The 27,069-nt window shown below is 47.5% G+C and overlaps 1 protein-coding gene and 2 long non-coding RNA genes across 8 annotated transcripts in view; 1 reads left to right on the forward strand and 2 right to left on the reverse strand.

Annotated features, from left to right (window-relative positions):
* The window catches only part of CACNA1E (calcium voltage-gated channel subunit alpha1 E), a 455,081-nt gene extending 433,173 nt beyond the window's left edge, over window positions 1-21,908 (forward strand). For 5 of the 6 annotated variants that reach the window (XM_088801607.1, XM_088801608.1, XM_088801609.1 and 2 more), the window contains 9 exons: window positions 1,018-1,123; window positions 1,960-2,067; window positions 2,557-2,657; window positions 2,914-3,020; window positions 6,992-7,103; window positions 9,787-9,915; window positions 10,852-11,032; window positions 11,905-12,095; window positions 13,539-21,908. In XM_088801607.1, coding sequence (XP_088657733.1) covers window positions 1,018-1,123; window positions 1,960-2,067; window positions 2,557-2,657; window positions 2,914-3,020; window positions 6,992-7,103; window positions 9,787-9,915; window positions 10,852-11,032; window positions 11,905-12,095; window positions 13,539-14,084 — 1,581 coding nt within the window. In that variant the 3' untranslated portion in view covers window positions 14,085-21,908. The remainder of the gene's footprint in view (window positions 1-1,017; window positions 1,124-1,959; window positions 2,068-2,556; window positions 2,658-2,913; window positions 3,021-6,991; window positions 7,104-9,786; window positions 9,916-10,851; window positions 11,033-11,904; window positions 12,096-13,538) is intronic. The other variant, XM_088801612.1, reaches the window with a different exon arrangement.
* On the reverse strand, window positions 7,779-11,902 carry LOC148756617 (uncharacterized). The gene is made up of 3 exons (XR_016022745.1): window positions 11,788-11,902; window positions 10,791-11,106; window positions 7,779-7,853 (listed from the first exon to the last, which is right to left on the reverse strand). It is a non-coding gene; the product is annotated as an uncharacterized LOC148756617 (long non-coding RNA).
* Window positions 11,999-27,069, reverse strand: part of LOC141569336 (uncharacterized) — a 105,163-nt gene continuing 90,092 nt past the window's right edge. The window contains exon 4 of the long non-coding RNA XR_012492864.2: window positions 11,999-12,121. This is a non-coding gene — a long non-coding RNA (uncharacterized LOC141569336). The remainder of the gene's footprint in view (window positions 12,122-27,069) is intronic.

The raw sequence follows: 27,069 nt of genomic DNA on the forward strand, positions 1-27,069 counted from the left end.
GTCCCGGAGATCCTGCCTTAGGAAGAGAGCCATCCCTCCCTGCTAGGCCGGGGGTTCTGCCAGAGGACCTTCTCCTGCTCCCTCCAAGTTGTGTAGCTCCAGGCAGCATCTCATTGGAACGGCCCTGTTAGGAACCCTCCTACACGGCTTAGGGGCTGGCATCCTTTCTGCTCATGACGACCACATCCAAGAGCACCAGATGGTGGCATGTGGCCCTGAGTTCTTTGAGTTCCTGGGATGAAGCTTGAGAAGAGGAGTGTGGGAGCTGGAGGAAAAGTTAAAGAGTTCCAAAAGCAAGATACTCTCTGGAAAGTGGATTTGGCCATTTCAGTTTGATCCCTTCCTTTGGGTGAGGGGAACAAGGCCTGCCCACTCTGCTCCTGCCTTGGTCACCTTGTCTCATTCTCGCTTCTCTGCTCCTCCAGCCTCCTCACCTCCACCCTGTTTGCACGCGCACCTTTTCCATCCTGCTCCACCTCATCCATCGGAGACGTTGGACTTTTGTGCATGTTCGATCATGTGCTGGCAAATTTCATCCTCTAAAGACTCAAAATGGGGGCATCAGGATGTATCTTCCAAGTCAGATAAGCAAAGCCAAACCTGCCCCTCACTGTCTTTCCATCTGAGTTTTGGGGGTGTTCGCAGGACAGGTGGAAAACCAGAGCGGCCTTGAAACAGGGAATGGAGCCACCTCCCCGAGCTGACTCCTTTCCCTGAACCATGTGTTTGAGAAATCCCTTTCCATCTCTGAGAGAGACATTCTTAGGACCCTGGCCAGCGTCCTACAGAATGATCAGCCCCCTCCCTTGGAATCTGGCATCATTCCCTGGGAAAAAAACAAAACCACAGCAAAGGAGCCTCCAGTGAGAAGTAAAGAGAGTAGGGCCTCAGGGTTGGGGAATCCGTGCCCTTCTTTTTTGTCTCCGCATTTGACCTCTGCACTTCTCTCCCCTGATCACCAGGGTTTCTTTTGATATGTTGTTTTCTCCCGCTGTTTCTGTCCCCTCTTTCACACAGAGGTTGGTCCTGATGAATATGCCAGTAGCTGAGGACATGACGGTCCACTTCACTTCCACGCTGATGGCTCTGATTCGGACAGCCCTGGACATCAAAATCGCCAAAGGTGAGCCGAGGAAGGAAAATGACTCGTGCAGGGCGGTGCCAGGCAAGAGATTGTTGCACTTTCATCCGTCTAACAATACAGTGACCTGGAAATCAAACATTAGGGTCCTAGTTTCACCCCTGAGATTCTGTGACTGTAACATGTGTCTTTTCCTCCTGGTAAAATGAATGCTCATCGCTAAGGCTCCTTTCAGCTTGAACAGTGTGTGATCCTCAGTGTCTGGAGCTTAGTAGGCATTTTAGCAATGTGTGTCTATTGAACAAATGAGTTCTAATGTCTGTTTTCCTTATGTGGCATCCTGAACGTCTGGGAAGGCTTCTGTGGCAGGTGCTAGCGTCGTGGTACTCTGTTCCCCTTGATTTCTAACTCTCATTTAGGAGAGAAGAGGTTTATTGCTTCCAGATGGGCCTCCAGCCCTTCCTGCCCTTGTCTGATCCAAATCCTTTTTAAAATCAGGTCACTCTATGGAGTCAGAGTCCCTGGAAGAATCAATGGCCCTATAATGAGGCAGGGGAGGCTCCCTGGGGGCTCTTTGCATTTTCCCCTCTGATATATGGAGCACCTGGGAGGCTTTTCCTCTAAATGAAGAAGCTGATCTTGGTCTCAGGGCCTCACATCTCTGTGGCAAGAGATCCCTGAGTCACTGAAAATGGGAGCCAACATGTGTTCTGCTTCTTCAGCAGAAAGACCCAGCATTGCAAGGTCCGTTGTCACTATGCGCCAAGCTTTCCCCTGAGAATGAGTCGCCTGCTGGTTCAGCTCCTACCCCCACCTGCTCCCTCCATCCTTGTTGTTTCTTTGTGTGTCCTGTTTATTAATAACTTACCTTCTTCCAGGGGGTGCGGACAGGCAGCAGCTAGACTCAGAGCTCCAGAAGGAGACCCTGGCCATCTGGCCTCACCTGTCCCAGAAGCTTCTGGACCTGCTCGTGCCCATGCCCAAAGGTGAGGCGTCTCTTCCTGGGTCTCCTGGTCACTGTGGGTCCAGCATGCTAAGGCCACATCTTTGGGGGGGACCCAGAGTGATCAAGGCGATAAGGGAAATGTGTTCTTTTATCCTTAGGAAACGAAAATCCCTCACTTCCTAAGTTCCTTTTGTCATTATTAACTGGGAACATTTTCTCCACATGGGTCCCTGTGGTTGCAGTGAAACTTCTTGGGTGCAAAGGTCTCTCCCTCCGCAGAATACAGTGCAGCAAACCCTCGTGCATTTTTGGAAAAGGGGGTTGTTATTAGAGACGGAAATCTAGACCCGTGGAGGTGATGCTTACTAATGTGTCATCACCCGCCTTGGGTGGAAGCTCCCTAAGGACAGATATGGGGGCCTGTTTGCTGTGTCCTCAGTGCCTGGCACATACCTGCGTTAGAGGTGTCCTCACTCTCCCCCACCTGTCTTCTCCCTGTGCCCTTCCATGCCACGTTTGTGTTTTTCAGCCTCTGACCTGACTGTGGGCAAAATCTATGCAGCCATGATGATCATGGACTACTATAAACAGAGTAAGGTGAAGAAGCAGCGACAGCAGCTGGAGGAACAGGTGAAGGTCAACGGCAGCATGGTGGGTGGGCCATGAGGGCTCCTAGAGGGCCAGGCTGTGCGTCCCTGGGGCACCGCGCCCTTCAAGGGCTTAGCAGCAGAGGTCAGGGGTCCAGGGCCCAGGAACTAGGGCCTCAGAAACCCAGTGGGTCTGAGGTCAAACAGGGTGTGAGTCACGCGCCTATTTCACCCAAGTAAATTGCATGTCCCCCCGCCGTCCTCTGAGTTCCTCTGTTCTCCTTCCACTTTCAACACAGAAAAACGCACCCATGTTCCAGCGCATGGAGCCCTCCTCTCTGCCTCAGGAGATCATCGCCAATGCCAAAGCCCTGCCTTACCTGCAGCAGGACCCCGTTTCAGGCCTGTGAGTAATGCCGAAAGGCCCGCAGCTCCCCTGCCCGCGTTCTGGCACGCGTGCCATGGTGCAGGCTCAGAATCCCTTTGCCCAGAAGCACCTACTGCATAACCCTGACTCGGAGCTGAACGGGAGTCGAGGAGACGTGTGTGTGGGCATTCAGCAGGGGTGAGAGAAAAGCAGACCGAGCATGTTTAGTGCTGTGCCAGCTTGAGAGACAGTGAGCACAGGGCATGGACAAGGGAAGGGGGTGGATATGAGCATCGCCACTTGACAAATGAAGAAACCAGAGATGTTAAACGAGTGGCCGCAAACCAGAGGGCCAGCAGGAAGCTGAACTGGAGTCTAAGTCAGTTATTTCTAGCTCCAGGGTCTTCCCGGTCCACTGTGATATGGGAAATGAACAAAAGGAATTCTTAGATCAGACAGAAAAAAAAAATCTTTATTTTCTATAGTGGCAATGGAAACAAAACTCTAATTAAGGAATTTGCCAGTTCTTCTGAGTTGCAAGCCTTGGCCCCACTTTGGCCACTCGTCATAAATGATTAGAGCGTACACATCTCATTGCAACCTTACCTTTCTATCAGCAGCAAAGCATGTACTGAGTACCCAAGGGCATGAAGACCCTCTCCCGATGTAAATGAGTTTTTGTGATTGGTTTACTCCAGCCCATCACCATAGAAACAATAATCACTGTCACACCTTCAGTAATTATCAGGGGAGTGAGACCTCTGGCAGAAAGCCCTTTAGAATCACTCACACCATTTCTTTCTGCCTGTGGTGTTGGGGACCTGTTGTTGAAAAGCATCATTTTCAGAGCTCACCGTCCAACACATCTTGAAAGAGCAGAAAAGACCCAGAGTCAGGACCAAGGCCATCGGTCATGTTTACAAATATTTAATGTGATACGGTGGTAGCGTGTGTACTCTCCTGGCGGCAGGACACAAGTAGCTATTTCTCTTCAATCTGTACAGGAAGGAGCTATGACTGCAGCTGTGGGACCATCTCACTGGAAGGGTTTACAGGGTTTTTTCAAGGGTCCTTGGCTTAGAAATGGAGGACCACCCCCATCACATACACTCTGTTTTATCCACAACAATTTGCTGTACAAATTACCTTCCCCCATAGGACCACTCCAGCTTCTCTCCCATGTTTGTTGATTCATGTCCTTGTTGATGTGACCCCCAAGCGGGCTCAGGCACTGGAGAGTCAGTAGTCAACATAATCACAGTTCCCGGAAGGCCAGGCTGTTGCGCTGCCCTGTAACTAAAGAAAGCAGGGCACCTAGTTTGAGGGTTTGGCAAGGCTTCCCCGAGGAAGCAGTATTCACGTGAGAGGCAAGCTCTTTGAGAGGTGAGAGGAAGTGTGGTAAGTGTAAGGAAGCGAAAACTAATTGGATGCTTGGAGCACAGACAGAGCTCAGGGAGGTGGCAGGTATTGTATCTGGAGAGCTGCACAGGGGCTGGGACATAGCAGCATTATGAGCAAGATACAGAAATTCAAGTTCATCCAAGGATAATGGGGTTTTATGCATTAGAGTGACGTGATCAGATTTGCACTTTTTAAAGATCATTCGTGAATCCAGTGTGGACTCGGTGGATTGGAAGGGAGCAATTCGAGAGACAAAACACCATTTAGTAAGTGAGTGTCATTGTGTGAATTATTAATAGCTGTGGCTTGGACTAACAGACAGAAATGGGGAGAGAAGGTCAGACTTGAGAGTAATGGATGGGATTTGGTGATTGGTTTGCTACATGGAATGAGGAGAGGGAGAAATCAAATATGACCCTCAGGTTTCTGGTTTGAGCCTGTGGGTGAGTGTTGGCACATTCCTGAAATGGGGACGCTGTTGGAGCAGCGGCTGCTTCCTCAGGACCAGCTGTATTTCTAGAGCTTTATGTTGTTCGAGTGGTGAACGTGAGCGACAGGGCTCTTCTCTCATTAAGGTTACTTACATCTGGTGGAAAGCCAGATATGACACAGAGTTATTAGAAAGGAAAACAAAAAGATCATTTTCAATGATTTAATTACAGTTCTAATAGGGAGAAACAAATGCAGTGTGATCTGAGTGTGTGTGCTGTAGTAGAGATTTCCTTAAGAATTTTGAAGGATGAATTCAAAATAACATAGGAAGAGTTTTCGGGGGCGGGGGAGGCTTGGGAGTTGGAGAAAAGCACTCTGGGAACAGCCTGTGTTCAAGTCTTGAAGCGGGAAGAAGCCTGGCACATTGAACAAACTACCGTGTTTCCCGAAAAGGAGACCTAGCCGGGCAATCAGCTCTAATGCGTCTTTTGGAGCAAAAATTAATATAAGATCTGGTCTTATTTTACGATAATATAAAACCGGGTCTTATATAATTAATAATAACATAATGTGATATGATATATGATACAATATAATATAATGTAATATAATATAAATATAATACCAGGTCTTATATTAATTTTTGCTCTGAAAGACGCATTAGAGCTGATTGTCTGGCTAGGTCCTGTTTTCGGGGAAACACGGTAAAAGAGTCCAGTGTGTCTGGAATTCAGGGGGAAAGTGATGCAAGCCAAGGCTGGTGAGGCGGGGACCAGATCACCAGAGAGAGCCCATGTTCAGTATTCTGGACTTGACTGTAACAACAAGAGCCCAGACAATGTTTTAAAATAAGGAGACAGTCACTCGGGGTTCAAAGCATTCAACTCTATGAGGTTTTTCAGTAATTCCCAGGGTCCTCTATACCTATTGGGGATGCTCTTTATGGGTAATTATTTTCTGTAGGACAAAAGGGGACCCATTTCTTATAGCAGCCGTGCTCATCTTGTTCCCAGTGGTTCTCAGGAGCAGGCACACTGGGGAAGACCTTGACTGACCTTTTATGTGAGTCATGTACGTATCAGATCGCCCTGCAGCAGGTGAAAATTCTGCTAAAGCCCTCCATGGGAGCAAGGGGACAGGTTGGGTGGTTCTGTTCTTTAGATCTTTCCCTGTGATCCCACTGAGTAAGATTGCACCTGTGGGTTATTTTTAAGTAACTGGCAATCCTTGCTCAGGCCTCAGGTTTCCCATTGGGGTCCTAGCAGTAGACTCAATGATGAAACAGCTTTCTCTGGAGGGGGAGACTAGCCCCACCACCACTGAGAGAGCTGCCGCCATTCACTGCCCCTCTTCCCAGGACGCTCACTCTGCATTCTTGAACAGGTCAAAGGGTCCCCTGGAGCAGTGAATGGCGGCAGCAGGCATATCTTTAGGAAGAGTGGCTGCCTCTTTGTCTCCTAACCAGCCCAGTGGTTCCCACTGGCTAAGAGTGTCTCTTATTAAACCAGTGGTTTAATAACAGACATCCTGTGACAGCTCTCCGTACCTTTCATTCAGAGCCTCTAACCACTTGGCCGCCTTTGTCCCTGCCCTCGTCCCCACAGCCATCACCCCAGAGGTGGTCACCTCCTCAACACAACCTCTGACATCTTCTGCCCAGTTTCGGGCACAGACACTTCCATAAATGTTCATGGCATTGAATTGTTTAGTTTGGCCAGGGATGTTGGCACAATAAAACCATATTCTTACTGAACGAGGAGGAACTTTTTTAAAAGACCGTGAGTGCTTAATATTTAAACAAACTGTTCAGTGTTTAAACCATGGCATTTTTCTGCCGAATGGAGACACTGAGCAGAAACAGGTTTACAATCTAGCTTTGGTCTTCCATATGGCTGAGCGTGACAAATGATGTCATTTGTCACAGATATGTTAGTCACCAGCAGAGTGATGAATGGCTCCAAATGCCGGGTGAAAACAGTGCTTTCTCTTTTCCAGTGTTTTGTTTTTGTTTTGTTTTTTAATTTTCTATTCTAGGGCCAGCACCTGTAAGTTACCAGGCTTACAAGTCAGCCAAGACTAAAGAGTGTTGCCCTGGGTGGGAAGTGGGAATGGGAGCGATGGCATGTCTGTTTCTCTCTCATGCGCGCATTACCTGTGAATTTGGCGTTGTTTTCCAGGAGCGGCCGGAGTGCATACCCTGCGATGAGTCCGCTCTCCCCCCAGGAAATATTCCAGTTGGCTTGTATGGACCCAGCCGATGACGGACAATTCCAGGAGCAGCAGTCTCTGGTGAATGAATGAGTTACATGACTTCAAAATAGTTCCCTGGTTTCCTGAGCCCGCCCACTCTCATTTTCAAATTTTCTTTCATGGCCACAATCCATCAGGAAAACCCTTTCTGATAGTCCAACCAATTACCCTGGGCGTTTCCTGCTGTGTCCCTTTCATAGCTGAGTTTCTCTGACAAATGCTTCCTCCTTTGGTTTTATAATCCCAGAGGCTCCTTATCTGCTGAAGGAATTTATGCCCTTAAGTGTCAGAAAATCTTGCCTTTGATAATGCTCTTTTAGCAAAAGCTTGGGGTATGTCTTGGAGAAACACAGGAATATCTGCCGCCCCGCTCCCCACGCCCCGCCAGCCCCAAAATGATGGCATGGGGTAGGGTAGCATGACCAGCAGTGACAGCTGTCCGCCAGGAGATGCAGAAGCCACTCTGGCTTCTACTCGGTGTGGGTGCAGGCAAATTGACCCGTTTGGTCTCAATTCTGCAAGGTCAGATAGATTCTAAGAGAGGCCTGAAATCACTTTCCTGAGCCTCAAGTGTTTCATGGGCATAGCGGCAAAATTCCTGAGACATCTATTGAGTGCAGTTTAAGCTTCAAGAAGAGAAGACAGATTGCACTTTAGGTTTTCCTGATACAAAAAGGTAAACAGTGATTCCCAAAGACAACAGACTTTACTTACCATTATTCTGAGTTCAAGAGCCACGACATCAAGTTCCCTCCCGAGCTGAGAATTCAAGTCCAAATGTTCAGTGGCCTGCAGAAAAAAAGACAAAACCCAACATTTGCAAACGTCCATAGACAGCTTGTACTGAGTTCCATGTCCATGTGCGTTTTTCTCTCCTGACCTGAGTCATCCTGAAGGGATGACGTGGACCGCATGTCTGATGGAATGGGTACCTGTCAGAGGCGGCAAAACATTTCAGTAGCTCAAGCAGATGCCTGATTGCTGAGTCAGGGGACGTGCATGGTTGTGTTGGGGAGACAGTGAGACCAGATCCCAGTGTGTGAGTGCTGAGGCGGGTAGGAACCCTTGGAGTAATTCACCTGCCTTCCTCTCTGAGGAACTGAGCTCCAAAGCCCAGAGACTACTTGGTACAGAGAGTTGGAGTCTTAAAAGGGCCTCTTGGCATTTTCTGGTGGGGAAAAAAACCCTCAATAATGTGTCCTTTCTTTCACAGGGAGATTTCTTTATCACACCGTCATTTCTGCGGGCTCCCCAGGGCTGAGCCGCAGTGCCAGGACTTTTGGATATGTGTTCATCTCATTGTCAGTACTGGTGTCTGTGATGCAATTCAGGTGTGCTACACACTCACCACTGTGTACTCCTGCCCATCCCTCGGGGGCCCCCTGCTCTCCGTCCTGAGGCGTGGCCGTGACATGTGTGTGTGTGTGTAGCCTGCAGTGTTGTTACCACATGTGTTTCGAGTCAGACCTATGTGCTATATAAAGCATGTACTGCAAACACTGTAACTTCCTCAAGTGCACACATCACGTGTCCCGGGAAGGCCGTCCTCCTACGGACACCAGAGACCGCTCAGCCAAATAGTCAAGGCTGACCTTTAGCAGTGCCCTATTCATGTACCCATGGTTTTAGGGTGCCATTTCCTAAAACATAAAACAGCCTTTTCTTTTTTTTCTGGTGTAATCTCCAAATGTCTAAGATATATCCTAGGTCTCTGTTTGATGGCCCATGAGAGCATTTGAGGCAGCTCCATTCTTTATGCAGTGACACTAGCTGTTTCTTTAGAATGTGTACATTTGCCAAACTGACATTCTTTGACCAGGAAAATAACACAATGGGTTGGACAGGACCTTAGAGATAGTCAAGCCAACCTTCTAATGCTCTAGAGTAGCACAGCCCAATACACTAGCCACTGCCGTGTGGCAGTGGAGTACCTGAAATGTGGCTAGTCCAAATGGAGATATGCAAACAGTGGAAAATACATGCCAAGGTCAAAGACTGTGGTACCAAAAACATGTAAAAATGTCTCAATTTTTTATATTGATGACATGAGCATATTTGGATAAATTGAGTTACATAAAATATATGTTTGGTTTTCATGTTTCTTTTTACTTTTTCTAAATGTAGTTACTAGGAAATTTAAGATTACATAAGCGGTTTGCATTTTATTTCTATCAGACTGTACTAGTCTAGAGCATAGCTAACAGATGGCCACACGCACCTTTTTTTTTTTTAGATGGTTTCAATCATAATGAAACTCTTAGCTAATAAAATCATGTGTCCTAAGGTCTGAGAAGATATATTTAACATCAGATATTGGTGAGTTTCCTTCGAATACTGGTTTCTATTTAATTGATAAATGGTTTCTTTAGATTGAAAGAATAAACCACACACTACCTACCAACTCTCAGAACATACACTTCACATAAGCAAAAAGTCTTACTACCAATAATGTTCATTTACAAAGCTATAAAATCTGAACCATTGCTTAGCGATAAAATCAGGCGATACTGAAGTATCTCAGTCCATGAGAGCTTTCTGTTTGGGACATCTGGTAAACCACAGATCTGCCCCTCTAGACATACATACATATAACTGAGACCTTGAAATGCAAGTCTCTCTTCTAAAAGCCATTCTTGCTATGGAGGAGTCAGAATCATCCACTGAACATGAGAAGCACTGAGGTGGAACCAAGTCCCACAAGCTTGGCTGTGTTTATTTCCAGGAGCCAGAGGTTAGTGAATTAAAAAGCGTGCAGCCCTCTAACCATGACATCTACCTTCCTCCGGACACCCAGGAGCATGCGGGATCTGGGAGGGCATCCTCTATGCCACGCCTGACCGTGGATCCCCAGGTAAAAGCAACCCCCATCTACCACATGCAGTGGCGTCCTGGGCTGCATTGAAGTGGTGGGTTATGAAAAAAACATCTGATATTTTCAGGTGAGCCTTTGACTTGCCCCACCCTTTTCCTCTAAGCAAAACCTGGCTCGTGGGCCTTCTCTGTAGAACCCACTCCTCCATAGTGTGCCTTCAATGAAGCCAGCAAGATGCCATAACCCACTCCAGATGAGCTCAATATCCTCAAGACTCAACCAGCCATGCAAAGGACTATTTTCCAGGACTTTCCCTGGGGAATTCTCCTTCCCTTTTTCCTTTCCTTGCTCCTCAAGCACATGCATAGTTACTCGCACACAGCTCTGTCAGGACTGTCTGTCCTAACCAGTGCAGGCCATGCCTCATTTCTTTGTCTGTCCTGGCTTCTTTTTTCTGTCTGTCTGTCTTACATTAAGTTTTGACAGAGACAAGAAGTTTCTGTGGATTTGTTTAAACATCTGTGGCAAAGCAAAAATGCCCAGGATGGGGCTCGGGTGGGACAGATGATAGAGTGAGAGCAATGCATTCATAGTAGCTGCTCATGACGAGCCCTCCCAAGCTCGGGCCCTGTAGAGCAGGGCTGGCAAGGGTGAAAAACAAAAGCCCTGCTTCTTTCACGGTGTAGAAATTTTGACACTTGCCCTCACCTATGTCCAAGTGCCTAAGGTTCACTGCTTGCATAGTACACTCACTCGCTTGCTTTCCTGAGCCCTGGACCAGTCCCAGTGACATAAAGACATAACATAAAGACACTTTCTGGAACAACCTACTCCAGCTAAGGTCTGAGCAAGAGGGTGCCAAGGGAGGTGATGCTCTGCAATCTTCCACAATCCCAGTCCCACTTCTTTCTTACCTTTAGACCCTTTCAGTCATTAATCCATGCCTTGTGTTCCTCTGGCGGTTCCTACTTCCAGGTGGTCACAGACTCCAGCTCCATGAGACGTTCATTTTCCACTATTCGGGATAAGCGTTCAAATTCCTCATGGCTGGAGGAATTCTCCATGGAGCGAAGCAGTGAAAACACGTACAAGTCACGTCGCCGGAGTTACCACTCTTCCCTGCGGCTGTCAGCCCATCGCCTGAACTCGGACTCAGGTAAGGAGGTCTTCTTCGCTCTTCACCTTTTGGGCTCCTGCCCTGCTAGGCCGATTCTGGCAAGGACTGAAAATCTGTGGAACAGAATTCAGAGAAGAGTTGAGGAGAGGGAAGGAAGGAAGAATGCTCCTTACCAAAGGGGTGGGGAGAAGGGTTCCATATCTGACACACGCCCTGCAACAGGCCAAAGACCACTATATTTATCACGGCGGCCGACCAGATGCCCTCCTTCCAGAGATGGGCCATAGATGTCATTAGAATTGAAGATTTTCAGATGGCTTTCTGCAGAGCCATTCCTTAGGAATGTACATATTACAAACCCACCGACTCCACTTCAACCCAAGCAGTGCTACCCGGAATGGTTTTATGTATTGGGGTTTTCTTTGGTTTTCACTAAAGAAATCGGTAAAGAAAGCAGTGACTTGCTCTGGACCACAGGGCCAGTAAGTGGCCGAACTGGGACTAGAACTGAAGGTCTCACCCTGGCATTACGTTAGCTGTGCCACAGAAGTTCATCACAACTTCTTAATTCCTTTCTACTGCTGCCATCTTCCCCCTCAAAAGTTACGCACCCCTGTTTAGGACATAGAGAATTCGTGGGCCATACTGTTGGCAAAGATGCTAAATTGTGTCTTCGCATAAACGGAAGCAGAATTGATTACATCCTGTAACGTGCGTGTCTCTCCAGTGGCAGCTTGCACACTCCCCTTATCACACAAGCTTAATTCTTTGGTGTTGCTTCCCTTTTAGATCACCTGTTGACTGACATGCGTGGAGAAGCCAGGATCTTTAGGGACCGAGGCTCGAAGACTTTCTTTTCAGCAGCCAGTGTGGGCTGAGTTGTGATCGGTTGCTTTTGTCATCTCTCATAGGCCACAAGTCCGACACCCACCGCTCAGGGGGCAGAGAGCGAGGACGATCGAAAGAGCGAAAGCATCTTCTCTCTCCCGATGTGTCCCGCTGCAACTCAGAGGAGCGAGGGACCCAGGCCGACTGGGAGTCCCCAGAGCGTCATCAGTCCAGGTCTCCCAGTGAGGGCAGGTCACAGACCCCCAACAGACAGGTGAGCATGGCGAGGAAGCCGAGCCTCTGCAGAAAGGCAGGGAAAGGTGGTCTGTTAATGTTAGGTGCAAAATGGGGGCATGCAGCACCCCACAGAACCCCGGTTCACAGAAAACAACCACCACTGTGCATAGGCTTAGCTCCTTAATGCTGTGTACTCAGAGCGATAGGAATTCATAAAACCAGATAGTCCCCCAAGAACAAGAAAGACAATGGTGGCTCATTCCACCCTGGGCCTCAGAACGCTGAGGTACAAAGTCACAATAGGTAAGTTCACAAATAGCCAGCGGTAGGAGGAGAGGATGGTATTTTAGCCAGAAAATGGCCTTGGCTCTGTGGCGTGATCCTTCGTATTAGTTGGAATGGTGGCTCACCTCGCAGCACAGCCTTCCTAAGTCAGATTGACTCGTTTACCAAGCTTCCAGCCACCCCAAGAGGTAGACCATCTGTGTCCTTCCGGCCTGTTGCTGAAACACCAGTCTGTGCCTAAGAAATAACTGCCATTCTCTGCTTTCCTCATGATGCCTCTCGGGCCAGCCCTTCCCTCTCCTCAAGGCTCTCAGCCCGGAAGGGAGACCCGCTCAACAGCAACGAGCCTGTGGGGACAGGGGGCGTAAGGGGGGGTGGGGGGGACTGGGACTTTTAGAGACCGAGGCTGTTGGGAAGTGAACTTCTAGAGCAGTGATTTTCCAGTTCTAGTGCAGAACAGAATCACCTGTGGCTTCTTAAAACCGCACGTTTATGGGACCTCAAAGATTCTGTTTCAGTAGTGAAACCCAGGATTCTGCCTTTGGAAGGACCCTTCCCCAGGAGAGTTGGAGCAGGTGGTGCATAGGTCACTCACACCTCCAGAAACTGTCCTGAAGATCCATTTACCACCACCTGGGCTCAGGGACCCTTGGGAATAGGTGAGCAGGTCAAGTAAGGCCTGAATCAGCAGCTGAGGGTGTAGAAGCTGAGTTAACCTCAGCGAGCCATGGAAAACATGGAGGCAGAAGGGGACGTGAGGGAAGGTATGTGCCATTCCCTCAGCCCCACTTCCCGACACAGCAGCTGCAGAGCCTGCGTTTACCTTCCACGTTGTTGTCTTTCTATCAATGTGCCACTTGTTACATAGACAGAGCTTCCGGGTCAGCAGCACCGGGGAGCTTGTAGGAAATGCAGAGTTTCAGGCCTCAGCTCTTCAGAGCCCATGGCCATAGCTGAACAAGACTCCCAGAAAATCATAACCGTGCTGAGTTGCCATGCCCCAGTCTCGCGGGTGTTGACTTCTCACCCTCCTATCATCCCTGTATCCCTAAGTGGATGTGACTGACAGCAGAGGGGACCCCCAGCTCAGACTCCTGCCCTAGAATTCAGACTCCCAGGGCTCTCTGTGGGCAGGGTCCCAAGTAGGGATCCTGCCACGCTCAGTCTCTCATGCCATGTCTCTCCTGCTGTCCAGGGCACGGGTTCCTTGAGTGAAAGCTCCATCCCCTCCATGTCTGACACCAGCACCCCAAGAAGAAGTCGTCGGCAGCTGCCCCCGGTCCCTCCGAAGCCTCGGCCCCTCCTTTCCTACAGCTCCCTGATCCGACATGCGGGGAGCATCTCACCCCCAGCTGATGGAAGCGAGGGCAGCTCCCCATTGACCTCCCAAGCCCTGGAGAGCAATGACGCCGCCGGCGTGCCCGAGGCGTCCAGCTCCCGGCACACGCGGCAGGGCCAGCACCCTTCCCCACAGCGCTACATCTCCGAGCCCTACCTGGCCTTGCACGAAGACTCCCACACCTCAGACTGTGGCGAGGAGGAGACGCTCACCTTCGAAGCAGCCGTGGCCACCAGCCTGGGCCGTGCCAACACCATCAGCTCAGCCCCGCCCCTGCGGCACAGCTGGCAGATGCCCAATGGGCACTATCGGCGGCGGAGGCGTGGGGGGCCGGGGCCGGGCATGATGTGTGGCGCTGTCAGCGACCTCCTGAGTGACACGGAAGAAGATGACAAATGCTAGAGGCTGCTCCCCCCTCCGATGCATGCTCTTCTCTCACACGGAGAAACCCAAGACCGAATTGGGAAGCCGGTGCGGCCCGGGGGGGAGGAAGAGGGAGGAAGAAGATGGAGGGACACCGTGCGTTATCAGAGAAGAGGAAGGAAAGGACCAAAGGCAAACCAGTCAAACCCACCACATTGCAAGATGGCCACTGCCATAGTTCTGCCTCTTTGCTGGGGAAAGAAACTACAAGAACATGGAGGGTCATTCCCATGGGAGAGGGGACGGCAGGATGGCCTGCTTCTACTGCCCCTTCCCACTTTTCTAAGAGCCGTGGAGGAATCGAGCTGGCCTGTTTCTACACCCATTGCCCTAAGAGGCCTGGAAGACTTTTGGCCTCTTTAACTGGGGAGCTATGGAGACCACAGGAGAAGAGTCTCCTTCCTCCCTCGCCAGCACCATTGTCACCAGGCCAATTGCTGCAGCCTCCCGTGCATCACCCTGTGGCTTGCTTCCCCAAAGAAGCAGAGACTCAGTCCAGGAGCACCCGATACCAAGAGGAGGGGCAGGGAGGGAGGAAAAGCTGACGTGGGGGTCAGGATGCTGTGGCGGCAGCACGGGCTGGTCTGGATGAGCAAAGCCATAGCCCGGCAGCCCACACTGTGGCGGAGAGGGTCAAAGAAGCAGAGAGCCGGTGGTGCTGGCCTGTCACCCACGCAGTAGGTGCTTTGAGTGTTAGAATAAGCTAAGGAGGTCCCCCAGGGTCCACAGATGTGCCTGGGGCTCAGGTAAGGGTGAGATTTTAAAGTCTTTACCACCCATATGGCCAGGGCACCAGCTGATGAGAATGGAGTCCGGCCTTAGTGCTGGAGCCCCGTGTCACGCCTCAGCCCCCGTGATGCTGGTCGTGGGGAGCCCTGAGGGAGGGGTCAGTGTGGCAGGGGCACTTAAGGGACTCCAGGCAGAGTCTGTGTTCCCACCAGCACAGAAGTAATTCAGTATGGGGAACAGTGCTGAGGCAGCACATACTGGCCGGAAATCAGCTCAGACTCTGGTCTAGGAGGCAGCAGGAACAGTGCTATGCCAGGGGCCCAGCCTTCCCGGCCATCCCCAGACAGGACAGCCTGTCCAAGGTGGGCCACACGTCCGCTAGTAGGAACTTCTGTGGAGGGGACAGATTGAAAGAAAAGCGGCTTTGGGGAGAGGGGCAGAGTTCACCGAGGACCTCCTGCAAGGGGGGACCCTCCGTCTGGAGCTCCTACCGCTGGTTTGTGGTTGAGGGTCAGTGTGTCAGGAAATGTTCGTAAATATACCTCAGCTTAGACCTGGGCTGATCCTTCTAGCAAAGCAGGCTCTGATGGGGCCTTGTCACATTGTGTGACAAGACTGGGCCCTGACTATTTCTTTCTCTGGGCCAGGACTATGCTTTACCCCCTCCCCAGAGTAAAAGCTGAGCAGAAGACAGCCTCAGGCTATCCCTCAAAACTCAGAAGCATTGAGAAAAAGAGCCCTTACTTGGCAAATCGGTGTTCCTTTAGTATCATTGTGCATTTGGCAGAATATCATTGTCTTTACCTGGTAGAAATGGACCGTCCCCTTAAGTCCCTCCCCAGTCCCCCAGCACCATCACAGCAGGTGGAAGGGTCCCCTGGAGAAAAGTGCCAGGCAGGGCCCTCCTTTCCCAGCCAGGAGCAGATGGGCCCGGAGGCTTCTGGGCTGAGATCACAGTGGATAAACACGTTTCTCCTCCTCCAGACCAGACTCCGCCTCTTAGGTAGGAGCAGTCTGGGGCTATTATTTTTCTTACAAAGTTTTGCTTTTTGGGTTTTTTTGGGTTTTTTTCTTCTCCCAGTTGAAATAAGGCATTGCCACATCAGCTCTGAAAAGCCAACCCTGTGGCTGCAAATTCATTTGCCATGGCCCTGCCTTCTCTTTTAGAGATTAATGGAGCCTCAGGACCCTCGGCCCACCCCCAAACCAAAGTCGTCCCAGGGCAGGAGAGCAATGAGGCAGAGAGGAAGGCCGCCCCCCGTCTCAGACCCTCTTCCATTTTCCTCTCCCACTAGGCCGTCGCTGGGCATGTGAATATGACGATACAACACCCGAGTCCTGACAGGCGTGATTGTTACATAAGACTCTGACGCTGGGCCTTGTATCCTAAAGGTTCCCTCTGCTCAGCGTCATTTCATGCCAAAGTGTTGCTATGGGCAGCCTTGTGTGCACAAAATTGCTTTCTTCCACCTTGGAAACGCAGCTTGCCCTAGGGACAGCACTACAACAGGATGGCCATTCTGAGCCAACCAGTCTATTGCTTTGTTTTGAGAAAGGGAATTGAAGTGATAACCTTGAGCCATTTCAACAGTAGGAGAAATTTGGGCTGGCAGAGCTCTTAACCGGAAATGGAATCTGCCTCCAAACAGCATTGCAAACACTAAATGTCCTGTGCCAGGAAACCGTCCTGGACACCGGAACACCTTACACACACATACATTTGAGTCCTGATTCAAGAGGCAGAAAGTAGACATGGTCCTCTGACCAATCACCTGGGTTTTTTATTCTCGTTCCAGTAAACATATGAATTCTTTTATTCAGCTTCCCTTGACCAAGAAATCAGGTTTCTCATCCCATAGCCTGCCTTTTCCTTTCTAGTAATACCGTAATACCAGAAAATAAAAGAATTTTCTGCTACGTCACAGAACTCATTATCAGAATCATCTAACAGTTTCCTTCTGCCTCTGATTAAACGTCAACTCCAACTTCCCTCGAATAGCTGGCCAGGATATTCCTTCCTGGGGAGCAGATTCTGCCTCTTCTTTTTCCCTTGAAGAGGCCCCTTTAGATCTCAAACCCTTGCTTCCATTTGGATTAAAAATCATGGCAGCAGCTTGAGAAATTCCAAGCAAACGAGGATGACTGCCTGTGTTGAGATACACAGCACGATACATTGAGAACTTACTGGAGGTCCCTTCCGAAGAATCTTGAGCTACCTGTCGAGGTTCCCATGCTAATCTCAGTCTTCAGCATCTCCTAACACAAGAGAGACTAGGAGAGTGTGTGACCCCGGACTGCCAGGCGACCTTCAGACATGAACTCTAGAGTCCAGATCATGGTTCCCTCTTACAAGGCCAGGGTCAGGAAGGAAGGGTGGTACCCTTGAGTGTCCCCCAGGCTCAACATGAGCCATTGACTCAATTGCCCGATGTGGCCTATTCATCCATTCTTCTAGCTGAAGAACCTTTTTCTATTGTGGGCTTCCCCGCTCCCCTGCGGGATACTGAGATCATTGAGACCATGTCTCCGAAGCTGAACTCCAGATGTTCTGGAGTTTGCCCTCCCGTGACTCTCAGGCCACAAGGGAAGACCCCATATTCCACAGCCCTGCCAGCATCTCTTTCCCTACACACATTCACCCCGCATAGAGCCAGTGCGATGAACCCAAGTGCCCTCTGTTCTCCATCCCAGCCCTTGTTTTGCTGCATGTTAACACTGATTCAACGCCTAAAATGGCTAGATCCATCCAATCCAGGATTATTTGCTGACATGCCTGCCTGCCTGCTTCTGCTACACTCCCTGCTATTGGAGAATGCTTCATTCTCCCGAAATATAGTTGGGAACTCAACACGTGATACCTCCCAAGATGATTCAAAATGATGTAAGGTGCAGGATTGGTGGGGTGTGGGGGGAGTATGTATGAAAAATCCACATGCTCAAGGAAAGCCCACTGCAGGGACATTAGGTCTCTCCTGGCATAAGGGAACACAATTTAATAATTTGGGTTTCTTAAAGGAAGTTCTCAATTTTTCATTACATCTTATTTGTAAAGCCTGCTCTGGATGTCTCATTTTGGGACAAACTATTTCTTTAGTGGGTCAAGCCAGGGATAAATTGAGAGATTCTTTAATTTCTCAGCCTAGTTATAATATATAAATATTACGAGGTTGTATTTAAAAAAAAAAAAAAAAAAAGCATATGTATAGCAGGAAAGGATTTTGTGAGACTTGAACGTTAAGGAACTTCCACTGCTGTTTTTGTCACCTTTATGTGTTGTGTTTTGAGACCCTCCAAGGCCTGGTATAGACTCTTCCTCACTTGCTTTTCTCACCCGTCTGTCTGTCCTTCCCTCCTGGATTCCAGGACATTGAGCACCAGCCAGGAAACTCAGGAGAGGATGTTGTGACACAAGAAAGAAGGAAGAAGTAGGCCCCTTGCCAGTGGCCGGTCAGAGCATACCGGTTTAACTCCAGATGAGAGCCCCGTAAGGAATCAGGTCCAGGTTTGGATACTATATATCCACCCTGAGACTCTTATTTTGACAAAAGCCAGATGAAATGAACTCAGGTGTCCCGACCTAACCTATCCGTGAAGTGATCAGAGGCAGTCCCACAGGACTAAGCACGGCCTGTATTAGCAACTTCATCCTTTTGATTTTTGTGGTTTCCTCCCTGAACTGCCTAGTACATCACAGCCAGGCCTAACCCCACAGAGGAGGGGCCGATGGCCTCTCTGCTGGCTGCAGTAACAGGCCCAGCTACACACTGCTGGGGTGATTTGTCAGCTGTCACCTGCTGTTTCTCACCCAGTCAGAGAAATGGACGCACCATGTTGGGGGACAAAAGACCAGGCGCAGAAACAACCATCTTTGGTTTCTGATGGCCATCTTTTCCTTCACTTGAATCCTTTCTGCTTTGACCCTCTGTGGCTTATGCATCCCAGAGAGATCACTGTAAACCAAAGATAACAGATTTACAGATTGTTCCAACCTACGCTAAGGGCCTGGAAAACTTCTCTTTAACAAAACTCAAGCCAGTTAGTTGAGACGTGGGAGTGGGACTAACAACAGTCTGATCACATTGCTGGGGAGGCTGGGGCGCCCCCAAACTGCCCTTCTCCTCCCTCCCCCCGTGCCACGCATACGGAAGGCTTGTATCTTGAGCTTCTAAATGCAAAAAGAGATTTTATAATAAGCCATGCTACCGTGTAAATACAGTATTGAGGTTTGAATCCTTATTTCTGAGGTTTGAAAGAGTTGACTAGATCACGTAAAAAGAGGTAAGGGGATTTATGTTTATGTTGGAGGGGTTGTTGAGCGCTTGGTTTTTTATGACAGACCTGTTCTAGAAGAGCAAAGAAGGATAAACGTGTGCTCTGTGGTATTTCTGAATCAGCTTCTCTTTAGGAATCAACTTTTGTCAAATTTAATGATGTGATATTTGCATCGAAAATCTAAGGTTATTCAGAACCAGCTCCAGCTCCTCTCACTGGCTTTCTTTGTCTTTCTCCTTTTGTCTAAGCCTCTGTCAGCTGTTTCTCTGTCCCTATCTCTGTCTCTTCCTCTCGGGACTTAAAATATAATCTAGATTAATGAAAAAACTGCCTGAAATTTTAGGGAAGGCCAAGGAAATAATAGAATGGATATAGGAGTTTTTCAGGACATCTTTAACCAATAAATACAAAATTTATGTCTTGATCAGAAGGTGAAAAAATTTTTAAACAGAATAGTAATCTGGTAAATGATAATTATTGGGAGTCAAAAATAAAAAAGTATGTTCCAGCTTTCCACACAAACTTATGTTTTCAGCAAGGAGTTCCCTACTTTCCCCCATTAGGAAAATGGAAACACTAATGCTTGGCTTGTTCGTGGGTGTGTCAGGTGTTTGTAAGTAAGTTAATAACTCATTGGTTAAAGCTCTTCGTTTCCACAAATTGATTTGGAAAAAACCTTCACTCCTTATATCCCATGAAGGACCTATGAAATTCTTGCCGTTGCTATGACATTTAATTTTTTAAAGAAACAATGTTTAATGAAACCTGAATCCAGGATTTGGTTTCATTTCACGTTCTGTCCTTCCTGTTTTCCCTTCCCCTTTTCTTAGCTTTCTAACAGCAATCAGATTTTTTTTTTTCTTTTTTTTCTAAATCCAGGAAGGAAGTTGAGTTTTCACACTCAGAGCTTCCCAGTACCTTCTCTTTGTGGACATGTAGGCCACTGTTAGATCAAATACCCACAAGCTAGCACTTAGGGTCTTCAGCAAGACTTCTTCTCCCACTCAGCAGTGGAAACCTGAATAAGTGTCTCTCTCTCTCTCTCTCTCTCTCTCTCTCCCTCTCTCTCTCTCTCTCTCTCTCTCTCTCTCTCTCTCTCTCTCTCTCTCTCATTCAGAGATAGTAATATCAGAGATAGGGATGGATTGCTCTCTATATTCTGGAGTCAGATCCCAGAATTTGTGCCAGGTAGTGCCAGTTTCTTCTCGGTTCACTCAGAGGAGGGCCCCAAAACCGAAAGCAAACTACATCAGTCGGAGCTGCCAAGTCCGAGTTTAACCTTATTTGGTGACTCCATTCTCCTTCCAGTCCTCTGATTTCTGAGTGGTACAAGGACCACTGCTCAGAGCAAGTCTACTAGAAATCTTCACAAGGGATGAACAGGAAAAACACACTCCAAAATTTCAAAGTGCCATTAATCAATTTTTAAAAACAAAGGAAATAAGAAAATAGGGCTAAACAATGTAATCTAACTGTCAATTAAAGCATACAGTAGTCCTGGCCTGCATTGCATTTGATAAGGAGCTATATAACATTAAGCAGATCCCAGCAGATTTAGTAAAAACATAGGTATTGAATTTTAATGGCTACCAATGGAGATAATATATTTAGCCTGCAGGCCGAACTTCAATCAGTGTTTTTCTATCCTGGTGTTTTGTGACCAAGCCAATATTTATACAAAGCCACCCTAAGTGCTGCAATTGCAGAGGAACCTTCCTTCCTTGGTGGCATTAGAGAACAGTCCAACTCCACTCAAACTGACTCCAAGATTTGGAACTCACCCAGAAAAACAAATGGAGGAGAAAAATCTAATGCACCAAGTGTGCATGGCATTTCACAGCTGGGAAAATGGGGTAGCGGCTAGGAAGGCAGCTATAGAACAATGACAGGGTGAGGTGGACAGTACCAGCCAGTCCCAGGAAGACTTAGAGGTGTGTGACCTGGGCTGCTCTTTTATACCAGCTCACAGGTCAGCTTGTCAGCTTGCTGCTGGATTCAGAGGCGTTCTTTCTGTTCATCTCACCTAGGCTGGTGGATTTAAAGGCCTCAGAGCCTTAATCCCTGAAAAACGTTTCCAGATCAGTCAGATGGAGAGAAAGGGGTTTCTTGCTTTAAAGCAGCCCGAAGACAATCTCTATGACGTTAGCAACTCTTCAGGATAGTAGTGCCAACAGTGGAGAGAGATCATCGATCTTCCCAGTGGGGAAGTGCCGCGGGGGAGGAGAGGGGCCTTGCGTGGGACGGGATGAGCGTCATCAGAACTAGATTTCAAACTCTGCAGGCGGCACCGGTACTAGCCTCAAAGAACAGCATTGCCAGAGGTAGAGGTAGACGACAGGCTGTCCAGGCCATGCTCTTTGTCCTTTGGGACCCAAGGTCAGGCCATGCCCTCCTTAGTTTGCTCTTAGAGGATGAGCATGTAAGATGAGATCAACAGGGAAACGGGTGCTCTGCCTCAGGCTGTTACAACGCTGCCACCCGCATCACAAAACACGTGTGAGTCAAGGCGCATGAGACACTTCCTTTTAGGCAGCACCCACTGTGGTGTGCCAGCCTGATGCCCCTTCAATAACAGTGTTTGAATGGCAGCCAGTGCTGGCCCACCCGGGGTATCGGTGCATCTCTCCTAAAGCCAGAGTTCAGCACTGCATGTTGACCAGGCGGATATTCTGTAATATAAATGCTCGTTTGGATCCAAAAGGAAAACCATTAAAACAAAATAAATGAAAGATGAACAACTTTAATGTTTTTTTCGGGGGGGTCAAAGAAAAGAATAAATAAAACTTTGTTGTAAAGAATGAATCAGCCTGCTGCCCCTCATTCGATTTGTTTTGTTTGTTCCCTATAACGAGAGAGAACGGGAGTGACGTTTTGCCAGGACTCGTGGGGTAAGTGGGCAGCAGGTTCTGTAGTGCGGTGCGTTGACATCTGCTCACCCAGCTAGTTATGAGGCATTCCAGAGTTTCTCAAAGTTCCAAGGACACCCAAGCCTTGAAAGACTTTCTTTTAATTCTTTTATTAAGTGCCCTTGTCTTGGAGGAAAGAAAAAAAAAATAGGCTCCAGACAAACTGATTCCTTGAAAATGTTGAGATTTTCGGATCAGAAATACATTATCTCCAGGTCTGGAGTTTAAAAGGAGGCCCCAAATCTCTTTATGGAACACGGGGCTCCAGGGCTATAAGAACGATCGCCAGCCCCCTCGCCAAAAAGTGGGGAGAGTTATGGGGCATTAGCGTAGCTGTCAATTTCAGGAAGGAGCCGACTTCCTGAGACTTGAGAGATGCTGTCCATTCTTTCCTTCTGCCTGTGTCACTCCTCATTTACTTCCTCATAACAGCTTCCTTAATAAAAGGAAAGAAGCAGTGCCTGGGTGCACTGTTCCTTCTGATTCTCCTTTCTGAGGACAACTTTCTGTCCTGCTCCCTGAGGAAACAATGTCTTCTAAGTCTCGTGTTGGGTTGATTATTTTAATCTGAATAATTATTGATTTAATAGAAACCAACATTCTAGGATAAGTCCCCCATTTCTGTAGTTCAATCAAAGATGGGTTCTCAAGCCTTAAGATAGGACTTTTTTAAGAATTACCTTATCATCAAAACCATCTAAAAATGTGGTGGGTTGTCAAATGGTCAGCGTCCTTGGAGGCTGGATTGGAAATCTCCAAGATCTTGTTCAATTCAGATTTTGTGTTGTTTTCCAATCCTAATCTCTTTCCCATAGCTTCCATCTCCATTGGAGTTGGAAAGACAGATTTGAAGACTAGTTTTCCCTAACTTCACACTTTTATGGGATGACTAATTGGTTTGTTTGGGCAAAGGTTGGTTTGTAAGGAATTTTTACAATGATTGACGTGTGTGTGTTTTTGTTTTTTCCTTCCTAATCTAGACTTGTAGGTCCATAGTATTTCCCAGGGTAATGGTACTAGGAAACACATAAAAAAATAAAAATATTATGACCTTCTCTCTGGTGTTTCTGCGTTATGATTCTGAGCATCTATTGGTTACCCTAACACAATACGTCTCTTCACCAAAATCTTGCCTCTAGGATATTACAAACTTGTCTTAATACCACATTCTTTTGCTAATTCGCAAAACCCAAACCAAGACTTCAGTTCCTTAAACACAAAATATTGGGACAAGTCACAGGTGTATGTGTCTCGAGAACACTTGAAACAGGAGGCAACAAAGAGAAGGAAGAGATTACAGGCTATAAATGCAAGTTCTGGGGTCAGACCCAACTGAATCAAATCTATACACCGCTATTCATTAACTCTGTGCCCTTGAACAAGCCACGTAACCTAAAACTTACTTTGTTCATCTTTAAAACGGGAACAATGGGAATGACTATCTCATAGTGGTCGTATAGAGTGGACAAGTTATCACATATTAAGAGAACAGCCAGTGTCTGCATCATAATAGGCATTCAATAAAAGTCAGGTGCCACCATCACTGTCATTGTCGCATAAAGTACATGCCCCAGACCCGAGGAACTGAACCCTTCAGAGGCACTTTCTAAGTGGAAGGGTGTGCCGAGTGGGTGTTGCCCTTCTGTTAGCCAAACACAGAGAACTATTTGATCCTCAGACAGGTTTCTAAGGAAAAGGAAATAAATTAGCTTTAAAAATCAACCAAATGATTATTATATATTTTTAAATAGTGTCTCTACTCTCGTCTCAGACACAAGCCCTAATTTGCTTATTCTTCACTTCTAATTTCCATATTCATTTAATCACAAAATGGGAGAAACATTAGTGAGAGATAGTAATTGTAAAAGGAGCAATAAAGTTAATGGCAGCATTAAAAATACTGTACACATATAAACAGCAATATTCAAGGCAATTTGAAATATCAAGTAACTCAAATTAATGGCGCACATAAGTGAATCATAAATTCAGCATCAATGGCCTAAGTGTTGCTCCATTTAAAGACAAACAAAATAAGAGTAACCCTTTTAAAAGACCATTCCTAGGTGGTCAGTAAAGAACTCTTGATTCATAAGATATCAGCTCTAGACAGAAATAAATGGTGCAATGCTTCACAGGGGATTGCCGGGGAAATACTCAGGACACCACTAAGGCCCAGCAGCAACATGAAATTGAGGCCAGTTATCATGAATCCATCCAGGAAGGGGACTCCCGTGTCGCAGGGTATTGCTCCCAGATGTCTGGCCTCTGCTTCTGCATGCAAGACCATATGTGTGCATAAAAATAATAACTATAGCATCCATCAGATGCTATTTAAATGATTCGATAGCGCACAGGAACCACAGAACCCAGAAAGTTAGAGCAGGAAGGCACCCAAGTATCAATTCTGGCCCAGCCTATTTCACATATGAGAGATTTGAGATCTAGAAAAACTACAGTGGATTTTCCAGAGGTCAAGGAGTCTCCTGTGAATCTGAACAGCCACAGCAGACTCCTGAGGTGGCCCCAGCAACCCTAGCACAACCTTCTAAAAAAGAAGAGGGGTGAAAACAACTGCGAAAAACCCCAGGAGGCTCTTTTGCCCGCATGTCCAGAAGACTCCTTTGAGAATCTATTGGGCACTGTTTCGCAAAGGGCACAAACAAAGCTGAGTCTTCACACGCCCCAGTACCACCCAGCGCCTTTTTATAGCCCCTGCTCAGAGATATTAGGGAAAGACCAGGCACAAAACCAAGCCCCTGTCATCAAAGGAATTCAAAGGAAGAGCTGTGACAGATCAAATTATTCAGGCCTGGAAACAAGGGACAGAATCCAGGCCCAGATCCCGGGCATGTTGGAAACACTTCCAGATCAGGTGGGTTGACTTGGATGGGAGTGGAGTGTAGATGGCTGGGACAGGGTGGAGAGAGGCAAAGGATGTCTCATATAAATATGGCTCAGTAGATATGTTGACATAAGTGATAAGGAGACGTGGGTCTTAATTCCAGCTGTGCATTGAACAGTAAATCCACCATGTTACTTAGCTTCTAACCCTTGGTTTTCCCAACTGTAGAATTAGGATAACAAGACCAGCCTTGCATAGTTGTATTTAGGATGAAAGATCTCACACACACACTCACATACACACACAGTCTCACATACACACACACACACACACACACACACACACACACACACACACACAATTTCCTGGCATGGTACCAATCACGCAGCAGGCATTCAGCAAAATCTGATTGCTATTATTATGAATCCATTCACTCATGTATTAAATGTATTTATTAATCCCATACTATGGTGCATGCACTAGGGCTTCAATAATGAACAAGCCAGGTGAAGCAGTGGCCTTGAGTTGTCCACAGCCTAATGGGAGCTACAGACAAGAAACAAACCACGTGGGACTTCTAGTCAAGATGGTGGAGTAGATAAACACTGTGCTCACCTCCTCCCACAACCATATCAAAATTACAACTAAACTGTAGAACAACCATCATTGAGAACCCCCTGAAGGCTCGCTGAACAGAAGCCCTGTAACTAAAGATACAAAGAAGCTGTGACGAGACTGCAAGGAGGGGCAGAGACAAGGAAAGTGCAGGTCCCATACCCATGGAGTGGCAGTTAAGAACTGGGAGAGATATTTTAGCTACAGAGGTCCCCTGAGCAGTGAGGGGTCCCAGCCTCTCACTGGGATCCCCAGCCTGGGGCACCAGTGCCGGGAAGAGGAAGCCCCATAACATCTGGCTGTGAAAACCAGAGGGGATTACATCTGAGTGAGATGGAGAGCTAACCATCTCTTCAGGGGCCCATGCATGGGTTTGCTTGCGCACATACTCACTGGATCCAAGCCCCAGCACAAGGGTAATGGCTCAGAAACTACCAGGGACGTACAAGGAGGAGCTGAATGGACTGGCTTCAGGGTGAGAGCTGGAGAGGCAGGATTCAGGGCAGCTCTGCCTAGGGATGGAAGCACTGGAAGGTGCCATTGTTCCTTTGTTGAGCCTTCCCCCACATCAGCTGGTGCAGTGCAGGGGGGCACCAAATCTGAGCTCTCCATTAACCTGGTTAACACCTACCCCTGTCACCCCAGCCCTGGTGATTCCCTGATGACTCACTCCACCCTACTTGCACGCATGGCCAAAGCTGCGTCCACATGCTGTTCCACAGAAGCAGCCCACCTCAGCTCATGCTACAGACTTTCTTAAAAATATTTCAGAGGTCCACAAATCCTCAACTAGCAGTGGCTGGTGTCAGTGTGCCCTGTATCTCTTGCTAAGAGATGGCAATCCTGGCACAAGTGGTGACCAATCTCAACTTGCATTATAATTCCCATCAGGTGGCCCCAAGTCTGGCATAAGCTTCAGCCAGGATTGGCTTGAAACATAGCTTCAAAGAAGCAGCCACAAGCCTAGCACAAATGGCACTGGCCTCAGCTCACCTTGTGGTGCCCACTTTAACCATTTTTATTCAACATAATATTGGAAGTTCTACCTACAGCAATCAGACAAGAAAAAAATAAAAGGCATCCAAACTGGAAAGGAAGAAGTCAAACTGTCATTATTTGTAGATGATATGATACTATATAGCAATAACCCCAAAGATTCTACCAAGAAATTATTAAAATAAATGAATTTAGTAAAGTAGCAGGATACAAAATTAATATTTCAAAATCAGTTGCATTTTTATACATCCATAGTGAGCTATCAGAAAGAGAAATTGAGAGAAAAATCCCATTTACAATTGCATCAAGAAAAATAAAATACGAAGGAATAAATTAACCAAGGAGGTAAAAGATCTGTAGTCAGAGAACAATAAAACAATGAGGACAATACAAATAAATGCAAGGATGTACTGTGCTCATAGGTAGGAATAATTAACATCGTTAAAATGCCCATAGTACGCAAAGCAATCTACAGACTCAATGCAATCACTATCAAAATACCAATATCATTTTCCACAGAATTAGAACAAATAATCCTAGAATTTATATGGAATCACAAAAGACCCCGAATAGCCAAAGTAATCTTGAGAAAGAAGAACAAAGT

This window comes from Rhinolophus sinicus, chromosome 11 (assembly GCF_057876585.1).
Source record: "Rhinolophus sinicus isolate RSI-liver-muscle chromosome 11, RSI-T2T, whole genome shotgun sequence".
Classification (NCBI taxonomy): Eukaryota; Metazoa; Chordata; class Mammalia; order Chiroptera; family Rhinolophidae; genus Rhinolophus; species Rhinolophus sinicus.